The 13652-nt window shown below is 36.0% G+C and overlaps 1 protein-coding gene across 4 annotated transcripts; it reads left to right on the forward strand.

Moving 5' to 3' along the window:
* Positions 1-4047: 4047 nt before the first annotated feature.
* Positions 4048-11017, forward strand: LOC105111661 (uncharacterized). 4 transcript variants are annotated; one of them, XM_011007090.1, is made up of 9 exons: positions 4048-4554; positions 4824-4979; positions 5503-6156; positions 7061-7198; positions 7937-8419; positions 8919-9344; positions 9546-9800; positions 10104-10165; positions 10376-11017. In XM_011007090.1, exons 1-9 carry the CDS (start codon positions 4146-4148, stop codon positions 10826-10828), a joined length of 3036 nt encoding a protein of 1011 aa, XP_011005392.1. In that variant the 5' UTR covers positions 4048-4145; the 3' UTR covers positions 10829-11017. The 4 variants fall into 4 exon arrangements, with proteins under 4 accessions (XP_011005392.1, XP_011005394.1, XP_011005393.1 ...); XM_011007092.1 differs by having other exon boundaries at positions 8979-9344; XM_011007091.1 differs by having other exon boundaries at positions 7937-8398.
* Positions 11018-13652: the final 2635 nt, after the last annotated feature.

A 13652-nucleotide genomic window follows, 5' to 3' on the forward strand; every position in this document is an offset into this window, starting at 1 on the left:
TATTATTTTCCAACTAATTTTTTTTAATATATCCAGAGACGATTTCCAGCTCTTTTTTTTTTTATTATATCACTAAACATATTAATATAATTTACTAAAAAAATATTTAACAATGTTATATGCCTAGAATATTATATTTAAAATTTTCATATTATATGTATAGTTATATTTTATAAAATAAATTATATATAAATATATAATATAACAAATTCTTTTTTTCCCTCATCATTATACTTTTTATATTTTATTTTTTTTATTATAAGTGATCAAATAGTTACATTTATATATTTGCATGTGCGTTCACGTACATGTATATATATGCTAAATAAACTTAAAAAATTAAAAAATTAAAAAGAAATTTTTCAGCTTATTTTTCGTAATATAGTCAAATATTAAGAAATATTTTTCAATGTATTTCTCATGATATTGCCTAACATAAAATAATAAACTTTCCATGGATAAACTTTTCACGAAAATCATTTTTTTAAAAAAATTATTTTTAGCAAACAAATGAGAACGTATTTTTATTGTGGTTTTTTCTTTGTTCCTCACTATGTCAAATCATGAAAAAAAAAAGCCCAAGGAAATTCACTACCATTGACACAACTTTCCTTACTTATTTTTTGAATTATTTATTAAATGAAATAATTAATTGTATTGAATTATTGTTATTTGATATTTATTTAACTTATAATTTGCAGATTATTTGGACGCCTTACTCGAAAGAAAGATTGATCATTGTTCTAACTATTTGCACCTGCAGGATGGATATATGGACAACAATGTTCCTGCTAGTATATTTTGAGATGATTGAGCTTCATTGCCTAGATTGGGTAATGTGATAGAACACATTAATATGATCGATACTTTGCACTCCATTACTTCTAGGGGTAAAAACAATAATTATGATTAGTTAAGTCATCATAGCGTTTATGTATCACAGTGGAATGTACAAAAAAATGAGATATTTACATAGATGCATCATATGATTATTGACGATGCATATATGATTTGGTATACAAATATAACATGACATATCAATACTCTGGATCCCAATGAGGTTCCTCCACCTAGATATATGAGTATGAGCAACACGCACAACAAATTCATTATCACATAACTAATAAAGTTTTTATTTTTTTATTTTTATGATTAATATATGTTAACCGTTGAGTTTTATGTACTTATATTTTAATTTAAGATTAATCTCTTATTAATATTAGATTGACTTCTTGGTACGGGAGGGTCAAGAAGCTGTATTTCATCTTCGTAGTACTAAAGAAAAAAGTAAAGTTTACACCGTAGCATCCAGATAATTAAATATTTGCCGCATTGGATTTAAAATCTTTGAATAAAAGCTAACTCTTGATGATGTCATGACAGAGAATAAGTTCACTCGAAAACTATAATTTTATAAATTTTTTTAAGTTTAAAACACAAAAATAACCCAAAATTTTATAGTAGTCAAAATGGTTTGACTGTTTTGGCTACGGTCCAACTGTTTTTCAAGACGGTCTCCTTGAGAATATCGCTATTCAAAAAAACAACATTTCATTAATGTCGTGGTTATGAACATAGACATTAGTTGTTGCAGTTATGAAACACGATATATATCTAATGTTATGTTTATGAACTGTGATATTATTGAGATATTGCGTTTCTAAATTGTGATATCTTCAAACTGTATTATTTTATCAAAATATTTTTTATTTTGTTCTATTTCAACATTTAATTATATTTTGAGTGTTAATTACCCAATTTATCCTATATATTTGATAAGCAATATAAATAAATAATACAAAAACTCAAAGATTGGACAGAAAGACATAAGATCAAAGGCATATAAAAAGCAGAGAAGAAAAGACTGACGCATGGTTTATTACTGAATTCCAAATCAGCCTTTTCTCTATTATAAATAGAAGCAGAGAACAAAAACAATACGTATCTAAGGGACAAATTGTTTAGTTGACACACAAAATTAAAATAAGAAGGGAAGTAGCACAGTAGCAAAAAAATAAATAGCGTAATTGCATATTTTTATATATTACTATTGAGGCCTCCAATATTTAAATTGATATGACGGTTGAAAATATATATATAAAAAATAATTGATGTATCAATTTTATTTTGTATTTTGGAATTGTTTCTGTGCTCGGACTGCTATCCGGGCAGGTGGACTTGCGAAGCAGGTAGGACATAAACAACAATGATCTACCAGCTTCTGAAAAATTTTGATTTTGATTTTATTATATTTTATTTTAAATTAATATTTTTTATTGTATTGATATCAAGGGTAATTTTTAAAAAATAAAAAAATATTATTTTAATATAATTTAAAATCAAAAATATTTTTAAAAATAACAATAACCGTTTGTGCGTTTTGGGCTTGTTGTAGGAGAAACAAGGGGGTTTAACGCTCTTTTCAGCCTCTTGGATCAATTTGGATCATTTCTTCATAGCAGTGAGCTCTTAATACCGGGCCCCTGAAGCCTAGTAATATCATAAACAATAATACCATTTGTCTTTTGAAAATGAGAATCGGTGCGTTGCTTCGTTGGGGTCACCCCAGGTTAATTGATTAATTAAATAATAGCATTTATATCTACAGCACAATCATCTAATAAATGCATATTTATGTGCTTAAATAAAAAGGTGGCTGTCGTTTTTTCCGTGTCTGGATAGAGATATCGATCAGTATTTGCACGTTGGCAAGGTAGCTAGAGGTGGGAACCGGAAACGAATATCTTATTTGATAGCAATAACTGTAGAAGTCAAGCCGAGCACCGGACAAGCTCACCTCACCATCAAAGTGTAATAATAAAAATAAATAAATAAATAAATAAATACTAGTATAGAACGGAGCGGTCCACGATTGGGGATCCAGCGTATCAATCCCAAATTAATTATGTGTAAATAAATTAGTAGTTTAATGAGTATCATTTAATTTAATGTGATCAGATCCACAGAGTTGATTTTTGCTATAAAAAACCATAAATGAAAGTAAACGTTGACAGTGCGGGGAATGGAAAGAGAGGGAGGCCCATTCCACATCTGCACACCTCAGCGCCAGTGCAACGTGCAGTTCATGTGACATTCGGTGCGGTCATGGCTGGCCACTTGGCCTACTTTTCCACTGTCTGGATCCCTTTCTGTGACTTTTCGCAGTTGATCGGATTCAATGCAATCGTAGCCAAGACAAAAAGAACAGAGCCCCCCCCCCCCCCCCCTCCAGAGAGAGAATGCTTGCTACCTAGCAGTAGCAAAAGCGCACATCACGAGTGTACTGGAGAGTTTTTTCCAATTCTAGCACAGTGAGGAAATATGTTACCAAACTAACACTGTTCATATAATAATTCCCAATCGGTAATTAATAGACGCACATATAACACATGCGCATTTCAAATTCCTGTTCTCATGCAAATTAATTCATCCCCTCAAGAGTTTACATTCATATTTTATATATATAAAAATTAATGGTTATGACATAAACAAAAATAATCCAATGAACATAAAAAAAAACATGACACAAAAAGGGAAAAAAATGAGAGAAAAAAAGAAGAAAAAGAAAAAAAATTGACACTAAAAAAATACAAGAGAGCTATGATGATGTTATTATCAATACTATAAAAAAGATATTGATAAATCAAATCTATAAATAATATAGGAAATTAAGTTTGAAATTGATGATGAGACTCCAATAAATAAATATATTATTATTTTTAAACAATACAAATAACTCTCACTAGCTTTAAAATTAATTTCTGTATTTTATTATGATTGGAAATATGATATGTCCTGTTTTTTTTCCTCCTTTTTTGTGCATTGTTATTTTTTTTTTATATTAATTGATTTTTTTTTTATTTTATAGCTATTTATCCTTTATAAAATATGAATGTTTACTTAATTTGCCGGATAAAGAAAATTTAAGCTGCGGCATATGATATCTGCACGTATGAACATGTGCTAGTTTGTGAATTATTTTCTTAATTGTGCTGTGAAAAACTCTGTACTGGACTGGACTTAGTAGTATTTAATATACATTTATTACAGAAGGAGCGAGTGGCTATCAAGTACTCGCTTGACTCAAAAGCCAGAGAGATTAGCTCGGCCTCAACTAATCCAAGCTACATCTCTCTCCAAGTGGAATGGCATCCCCTACTCCCTCCCTCCTTAGCCAAATACCAATGGAAAATCAGAAACAAGAATTGGTGCCCGATGAGGAGGAGGAAGTGCTGTCTCTTCAAAGGCATTGCAGCAGCAGCGACGGCGGCGGCGGCAACAACAACAACAAAACTTCTGCAAACACTGCTCTGCTCGTTGATAATTTTTCTACCAATGGTAATGAAAATGGAAATGGAACTAGAATTAGTAGCCTTATCAGCAGCAGCAGCAGCAATAACAATCTTAACGAGGACTCATTGACTCCGAAAGTAGGAGTATCATCACCCTGTACTGTATCTCCGCATAAACACAGTGGGGATAATGATAAGGACAAGGATGAGAGTGAAGAGAGAGTCCATCACCTAAACAGCGTTTACTTTGACCAACACCATGGTATGCTACTCCTCAATCTTATCAACATTTCTCTTCTCTTCTCTTCTTCTCTGTCCATTCCACCACCTTCCACTTAATTTTACATAAGATATTATTGTTTAAACTCTCTTCTTCTCCTCTTCATCTTCGAAAGTAGATTATTCTTTTGATTTCAATTGTTGGATTAATTGCAATCTTCAAAATCTCCCTTTTTTTCCTTCTTTTCTTTGTGGTGTTTTATTTTGGTGCCTGGTGTATGTGTCATTACATTTCCTTTTGTTTCGCTGAAGGAATATGGAAATGTCACCACTGCAATTGGACCTACTGCGTTGGAACTCCCTGTTTTGATCATAAAGAGTGCTCGCACACGCACACTCACACGCACAGCCTCATAAATCTCAAAAATTTTAATCAACAGCAACCATTTTTGGTTTTTGGAACTAAAGGTTAGTGGAAGCCAAACATTTCTCGGCAGTGGAGTGCTACTTTCACTTACTTTTAGTGAAACTGCAAGTATTTACAGTGCCCTTCACTCCTATGATTTATTCCAGCATGCTGCCTTTTCTATTCCATGCCAAGAAAGTGTAGAATAAGATTTAGTCAATCAGCATCCTATTTGCACCCTGGTCCCAATTCAGTAATGTTCTCGCAGGATGCCTACTTTTGTGAGATATTGAATGGTTGATTCGGAATGAATGGAGCGACTACTCGTGCTTCGTGTTACCAAAATCTGCCTATCTGTGGATATCAAATACAAGATTATTGCAAGCAGTCATAAGAAATTGAGATCCATCAATTATGAACTGATAACTGATATTTCCACTTGCCACTTATTATCGTGAATTTGCTACTTTTGCATGATCCTACACTATTCTTCAGATATCTTCTTGTGTATCGAAACTGTAATTGTGCATATATTTTATTGATCCATGTTCTGCTATGAAATGCTCGCCTTCTGCATGAATGCAGGTGCTGATTCCATTAATGGAGCTTCTGGCGTGAACTGTGGTGGTGTTTCATGTTCTGTTTTGGACACAAGTCCCAGATATGCGGAAGTCCTTGTAAAGAATTCTGAGATTCAGAAAAGTCTAGTCAAGGATGACAACCTTCAATTAGGGGAAGATATGGATAATGAAGGGTTTTCTGGTTCAGGTCTTACACCTTTAGAAGACACATTCGAAGAACACAATTTTAAATCAAAACCTTCTGACAGTGAAACTAGAGTAGTTGGAGATTTGGACTTGATAGAAGAAATAGACCAGGAAATGACAGAATTCGATGTTGAGAAGGTGTTAGAGAAGCAGAATACACATGATTTGTATTGCCCTAACTGTAATTCCTGTATTACAAGAAGGGTTATCCTTCGTAGAAGAAGATGGAAGAATCGAAATGCACGTCGTAAACCAAAACACGCCAAAGTTGACACAATTGTTCCCTCTGAATCGAATGGCAATTCTACCTATTCAGATGCCATTGCTGCTGATTCAGCCAGAGGTCCGGGTCATGATATAGCTAACATTTGTTCAAACGATAGCCCAACACCTGCAGTCGATGATCATAATTGCGATAGAGAACCAGATGTATTCAGATGCTTATCATGCTTCAGCTTCTTTATTCCCGCAGGTATAGTAGTGATCCCTACTCAGTGAAGAATATGTCATTATGTTAATCCTTTTATTATTTTTGGCATGGTAGCTTGTAAGAACGATGATTGATCTATGTGTGCTTCCTGCTTCATGATTTTTTGGGAGGTTCTGCTTCAAATGTCTTAATATACCTCTATATGGATGTTATTGCTTCGAATGAACATCAATTAGCAACCTATCAAACACTAGATGGTCATGATAAGAAATAGAAGAGTCCTTATTAAGCGAGTTGATGTGTGCACACATCAACAAGGCTTAGTCTGTTAATTTATTCTTCAAGGTATGGTTTTTTTATCTTGTCAAAGGTGAGTTTGTTATTCTAAACTACATATCATATGAACACAATTTTTTTTTTGTTATTTATTGTTCAATGCTTGCAACTTATGTTTCACTTTATTCAAAATGAAACATGTCACAAACATCGGATCCTAAGATTTTTCGATTCTAAGTCAAGGCAGTCTTTGCTAGTGATTCAACATTTTTTGAAAATGCTTTGTTGTTTCCACATGAAAAAAAAACTCATGTTATTATTTCTTTTTAATATGACGTTATTAAGTTTTGTTTAATGAATATATTTCTTTGCTGATCAAAGGAAAGTTGATGATGAGTGTGTAACATGCTCTGCCATTTGGCTGATGATGATGAGTGTTTGAGGGTAATTATCTTCGTTTGTTCTTTCCCTTCTTTTTCCATTTTATTGGTGCTTGAGATGCCCACCAAGTTTGAGTAGCCTTCATTTCCTGATGGATTTTCAATTTTTCAGACTGAGGCTATCATTCTAAAAATTTCTCATCAATGAATAAGGATCCATTCTTGACCTCTTCATACTATCAAGGGACATATCTGCTCTGAAAGATGAACTCTTTTGTTAAATTATACAGGGAGTGGTTTTAAATTGTTTCGGGTATCATCCACTGAGAATGAAAATGTTCAAGATCCTCAGAAGGTATCAACAGCCAACACAAATTGGTTCTTCTCTATTTTTGCAACTCATAAGAGGAAAACAACCACTGAGCAAGGTAGTTATTTTGTACACAACATACTCATTAGCACAATGATTTTTGCATAAGACATTTTATATTGTTCAGGATTTTTCCCTGTGGCTTTGAATGCTTGCTCTAAAATTCTAAATGTGTCGTTGCTTGTTTGAAAGAGGTTTCATGCTCTCGTTTGCCCGAAGTTCTTGATTCTATGTATTTTGACGTGCAATGATGTTAGCATCTTGTTTCTTATTAACTTTCAGCATGGCCTACTGTTGTTACTTTTAATGGGTTGATGCTTGAGAGTTGGGACTGGGGAAAGAGAGATTGTTAGGTACTCTTGGAAATGCCGTATTATTATCAAGATTTAGCAACAATGATATTGTTAAAGTAAGATGACATTTCCAGGAGCACTTAATAATATTTAATCGACTGTGAAATTGGAACAAGCCAGATCACAATATCTTATGGTTGCAAATTGCTGAACTTTACAATTGAGGTTTAAATTTGCATTTCTACTTAAAGATGTTGTTTCTAGGAATGTTAGTTTAGAACCTTTGGCATCATCAATTTGCTATGCTTGTTTCTCTCACAATTATATGTTACTAGAAGTATGCAATTTATTGACAAATTGATTCGAACCAAACTTAATTACACATCATTCCTAATGAGACCGGCTGAGACTATGCCACCAGGTAGTTGTGTGCAGATGTTGAAACCTATGTGAATGCGAGGATTTTCAGACCACAGGAATGCTTAATTGATATGCTGTTGCAGGTAATGCTGCAGTGGACCATACTCAAGTACGTGGAATGAATCAGGACGCCTCATCAGGCTTCCCTAACAATTTTACATCCTCAAATGGGAATGATCCTTCTGTAATGCCACATGCTGAAAGAACTATAGTCAAAACAGGAGAACATCCAGAAAGTTCTTATTCTAAGCCTCACCAAAGTGGAGCAGAATCTCTGAATCCTTCAACAATGGAGCCTTTATTGCTTGATAAATCACCACAAGGAATAAACCTGAAGTCCAATTTGACATCTAGGAATGGGATACTTGCAGATCAAAATGCTCCTCTCCTTTCTGTTGATTTACCATCGGTTGAATCCTCTTCAATTGCAGGAATATTAAATAATATGGGAGGTGCATCTCTTAAACCTGGAATGGGGATTGTAAGTTCTTCAAGCGAAACAAAATTCAATGAAACTGCATTGATCAGTGCTATAGAGAAATCAGGTGATGCAGCTGGAAACTCAGGTATGATAGAACTTTAATTTCCCATTTTAAAAGAATGAGGAGTCGGCAGATGATTTGGACAGATGCTTTTTGGTTATCTGATCCATGTTTTTTTCCCTCCTAATTAGACTTCACTCGAGTAATATTTCATTTTGTGAATTTCTTGCTGGTGGGATTGGGAAGCTCTATGGTCTTGTCTTTTCTTGAGTTATGAATATAAGCCTGTATGTGTTGTTGGTCAGTCTAATGCTAAATCTACATGCCTTTGAAAAATATCATACCATGGATTTTCGCTTTACCACATTATATGGCTAATCCTATTTAATCTGAGCGAGTTGTGTTTCAATGTGCAAGTACAATTTCTTTGTTTGATGTGTCTGCACATGCATGATTGTGTTCTCATCACATTTGTGCTCCAAATGTCTGCGTACCCTTTCTATTTTTTTGTTGCTTCAGCAGTAATTTGACCATGGGAATACTAATACACCATACTACATTTTTGCTGTGCAATCTTGTGCGGGTGGGTCTTTAATGAACCATGCTATCATGGATACTGTTCAACTGTTACCATACTCTTCAGGTAGCATGGAAGGCCTAAAGGAAAATGCACCGTTTAGACCTTGGCAAGGTGGAGTGAATCCTCCAGAGTATTCAACTTCCAACTCTTTAATCCCTGAGCAGTCAGAGATACAAATAGAAGAGAAATTCAACATGGCTAAAGGGAATGAAAAACCTTTACAAAGTGGCCAGGCCTCGTCAACACAAGGAACTTCATTGCCCTCTCAATTATATTCTGAAGGAGGATTTATAAATGATGCTGCTTTGAAACACCATGAAGTAGGAAAAGGTTCTCTAAATTCTTTGAGCCAAGGAACCTCAAGGCCTGAAAAAGAGAAAGTCAATATAGGAGAAAATGAAGTTAATGCTATGGAAAACAAAAATATAGGTATGCACAAGACTCGGGGGTCTTGAAATCCTCTCTCATTTGAATTGGACAGGTTTTCATAATTGTAACTTGATTCTGCTGTCAAATTTTATTCTTAGAATATGTTTTTTTCCCTTAACGCCAAAGATCAACTGCCGGTCGAGCTAGAAATTCTTGCACTATAATTTGTTACCTGAGTGATTGTTTGAAGATATGATGCAGGGAATGATGTCGTAGTCACCATAGAAAAGGAGCCACCAAAACGTGGAGATTCTGAGATTGTCTGTATTGATTCAGTAGAACCTACAAGCTTGCTGAACAGTACGAACCAGACAAATGCAAGTGAACGGAAAGGTGCTGGAATAGGTGAATCCTGGCAATGGGAGATTTTAAAAAGCATTGTATACGGTGGTTTAATAGAATCAATTACAAGTCTAGGTGTAGTGTCTTCTGCTGCAGGTGCTGGTGCTGGAACTTGTAAGTATCAAATTTTTTTTATCTCAAAATTATACTCTTATCGTACTGATTTATGAAGACATTCAATCTAGTTTTATCTCCTTTTGAATTAAATTGCTACATTTTTAATGTGCTTCTGCTTTTATTTGGTGCAAGGAACCTGTGTATCCAATCTGTTTCTGAAGTTTGTGAACACAAGCTTCCTTCCAACAAATTTTATTTCATGTCTCGTATTTCTTGTCATTGCCTCTTTCGAGTTTAGTAGAAATACATATTTGATCAGTAATAGCAACTGGTGACTTTGTTAACCTGCGTTTTCTACAGTGAACATTATAGCACTTGGCTTGGCAAATTTGATAGGAGGGCTTTTCATAATTGGTCATAATGTGAGTAAGCTTCCCTGTCACTCCTTGTTTGAAAAATCCATGCATACGAAATTCAATACGTAGTAGAAAGGGCTATTATTAGGCTTATATTTTGCTTTTATTAGTATACAAAAAATATCAAACACGTTAAGGTATAAGAGGGCTGAGCCTGAGGTCTCAGGTTCGAGTCGTCTTCTGTTTGTTCACCTAGTTTTGGTATTGTTTTTGCAGCTTGTGGATCTGAAAAATGATCGTTCCAATCAAGTGAATGAGCAGGAGGATCGATACCAAGAAACACTAGGACGAAGGGACAACTTTTCATTGCATGCAACACTATCTATTTTATCATTCCTTATTTTTGGGCTACTGCCTCCTGTCATGTATGGATTCTCGTTTCGGAAGAGTGATGATAGAGATCTCAAGCTTGCAGCAGTTGATGGGGCCTCTCTTTCTTGCATCATTTTGCTTGCTATAGGTAAGGCCCACATTCAGAGGAAGCAGCCCAAGCCATACATCAGCACTGTATTATACTTCTTCTGCATTGGGCTTATGGCCTCCGGCGCTTCTTATGTAGTTGGGGACCTCATCGGTAAGCTATTGCAGAAAATGAGTGGGTTTGAGTCTAACTTACCTTTTCCGGAGTTGAAACCAACGGAGCCGACGATGACATGGGCATCTTATTGAAGTAATTGAAAACTCTGAAGCCGAGGAGGAGAACCATATTTTTTTCTTCTTTATGTTTTTTTTCCTTAAATAACTAATTTTAAATTGTTAGTACCATAGAACAGTTTTTACTTTGGTAATATTAATGTATTTCAAATCAAACAACTATGTAATCGAATAATAAAATAATAAATAATCTTTGAATAAATATGAACTGACTTATTACTTGTATATTTATTGTTATACTAATACTAATTGGATTAAGACTTGTGTAGTTGAATAATGGATGTTTAAGATAATTTTTACAATTTGATTAATTATTTTTTTGTCAAAATAAGTGATGGTTTAATGTGAAAAGCTAAGATGACTGATAGCTTGAAGTTAATCATTTAATTCTTACAATCCGAGCCATTCTTCTCACCAAAATAAATGGCAGCTTGATATGGGAGGTCAACGTGCTTGATAGCTAGGAAAGCCAAGATGATTTGTAAGCTCGTAGGATCTTGAGCTCTTTACAGTCTAGTTCTCATAGTTAATTCCTGCACCTAGCTGACTATCTCTCTGGCCATGTAACTCATGAAATGACTTATTTGTGTCTATCTTCAAAGGGAATGGGTGGTGTTACCTGCTCTATCTCCTCCCCATTGATTTTTCCTGACAGGTGATGCTGTTTCGCTCCTTCACGTGGAAATCCTTCTTGGCATGGCCATGTAAATGATTCCTGTTGCAAATTGTCTAAGCTTCGTTGATTGGGGCTTAAGCCCAGTTCTTATACTGCGGCCTCAAGCCTATGGGCTAATTTTTTATTGGAATGCCCCTCGAATTTTTGCACATAACTTTTTCCTCTACTTATACAACTTAACTTTGTTCAAAAACAATTTAGAGTTTAGGTTATAGAGTCTACGGGTTTAGGATTTGAGATTTTGGATTTAAGGTTTAGAATTTTAGGGTTTTGGGTTTGCAGTTTTGGAATTTTAGAATTTCAGGTTTAGGATTTAGGATTTTGGAGTTTAAGATTTTTGATTTTAGGGTTTTAGAGTTTAAGGGTACTAGGTTTAGGATTTTAGGGTTTAAGGGATGAGGGGTTTTGGGTGTTTGAGATTTTGGGGTTGGGGGTTTTGGGTTTTAGGGGTTCTGGTTTAGGGTTTACGGTTTGGGGTTTTGGGGTCTAGGTTTTTGGGGTTTGGGTTCTTGGGTTTGGGGTTTGGGGGTTTGAGTTTGGGGTTTGGGGGTTTGGGATTTTGAGGTTTTAAGATTTTGGGTTTGGGGTTTAGGGGTTTAGGGATTGGGGTTTTGAGTTTAAGGTTTTAGGGTTTTGGATTTAGGCTCTAAGGTCTACGGTCTAGGGTTTTAGGGTCTAGGGTTTTAGACTTTAGGATCTTGGGTATACGGTTAGGGGTGTAGGGTGTAGGGTCTAGGGTCTAGGGTATAGGCGGAAGTTCTAGGGTATAGGTTGTAGGGTTTAGGATCTAGGGGTTAGGGTCTATGAATTTAAGAGTTAGGAGTTAGGGTTTGGGGTTTTGGGAGTTTTGGAGTTTGGGAGTTTTGGGTTGAAGGTTTAGGGTTTAGGTTGAGGATTGAGGGTTGTAGGGTTTCGGGTTTTAGGGTTGTAAGGTCTGGGGTTTAGGGTCAAGGGTCAAGTGTCAGGGTTCAGGGGTCAAGGTTCAGGATTCACGGTTTGAAATTAGGGTTTAGGGTTTAGGATTTAGAGTTTCAGGTTTCATGTTTGGGGTTTAGGGTTTGAGGGGGAAAAAATGGTGAGAGCACGCTGCTACAAGCGACTAGAGGAAGAAATCTTGCGATCTCTACCATGATCGCTGTTTACGGTTTAGGGTTTAGGGCTTAGAGCTTAGGGTTTAGGGTTTCGGGTTTCGGGCTTCGGGTTTCGGGTTTCGGGGTTCGGGTTCGGGTTCGGTTTCGGGTTTCGGATTTCCGGTTTCGGGTTTGGGTTTAAGGTTTAGGGTTTTGCGTTTAAGGTTTAGGGTTTAGGGTTTTAGGGGGGGGTTGGGGGTTGGGGGTTTAGGGTTCAGGGGTTTTGGGGTTAGGGGCTGAGGGCTTAGGGCTTCGGGTTTGGGGTTTGGGGTTTCGGGTTTAGGGGTTTAGGGGTTTAGGGTTTAGGGGTTAGGGGTTAGGGGTTAGGGGTTGAGGGTTTAGGGTTGGGGCTTGGGGCTTGGGCTTGGGGTTTGGGTTTTGGGTTTTGGGTTTAGGGTTTAGGGAAAAATGGTGAGAGCATGCTGCTACAGGCGACTGGAGGAAGAAATCTTGCGATCTCTACCATGATCGCTGTTTTTCACTTTCTTCTCCAATCACATGACAATCCTGTGCCATTTCCTATTCTCCACACTTTGACCGACGATAATTCCAAAACACCATTGCTTTCTACCCAATATCCGCCTCCTTCACCATCAACAAACAAGGGGTCAGCCACCCTCCCAACCAAATGATGACCCAGCTCCAATCCTCTTCTCAGCCACCAAATCTTCCCACATCCACACTGCTTTTACCAACCGTACCAGCCATGTCTAAGCCAAAACACATTGCTAAAAAAGCTATGGCTCTTGGTGGCCAAACTTCATTGGCAAATTGTGTTTGAGTATCTGATTCCAGTACTCGTTTTACACTAGACTCCCTTCCCAGACAACCAGTGGGGCATTGCCTCAAGATTTCAAAACAAATGCTATTAGAGAATAAAGATCAATGGATGAGATGCATGATTGGTTTCATTCCAGGATTTAAAATGCTTTATCATGCTGTGAATACCATTGCCACCAAGGCTTGGCGTTCATGTGGACTTGAAACAGTGATGGCTACAACAAATGGTTTCATGATATTTCGGTTCAACACT

This window comes from Populus euphratica, unplaced genomic scaffold (genome assembly GCF_000495115.2).
Source record: "Populus euphratica unplaced genomic scaffold, PopEup_1.0 scaffold464.1, whole genome shotgun sequence".
Classification (NCBI taxonomy): Eukaryota; Viridiplantae; Streptophyta; class Magnoliopsida; order Malpighiales; family Salicaceae; genus Populus; species Populus euphratica.

Coding starts and splice junctions, on each gene's coding strand:
- LOC105111661 (XM_011007090.1), top strand. CDS start 4,146: ATGGCATCCCCTACTCCCTCCCTCCTTAGCCAAATACCAATGGAAAAT. Junction 4,555..4,823: donor TTACTTTGACCAACACCATG/GTATGCTACTCC, acceptor GTTTCGCTGAAG/GAATATGGAAATGTCACCAC. Junction 9,345..9,545: donor TATGGAAAACAAAAATATAG/GTATGCACAAGA, acceptor GATATGATGCAG/GGAATGATGTCGTAGTCACC.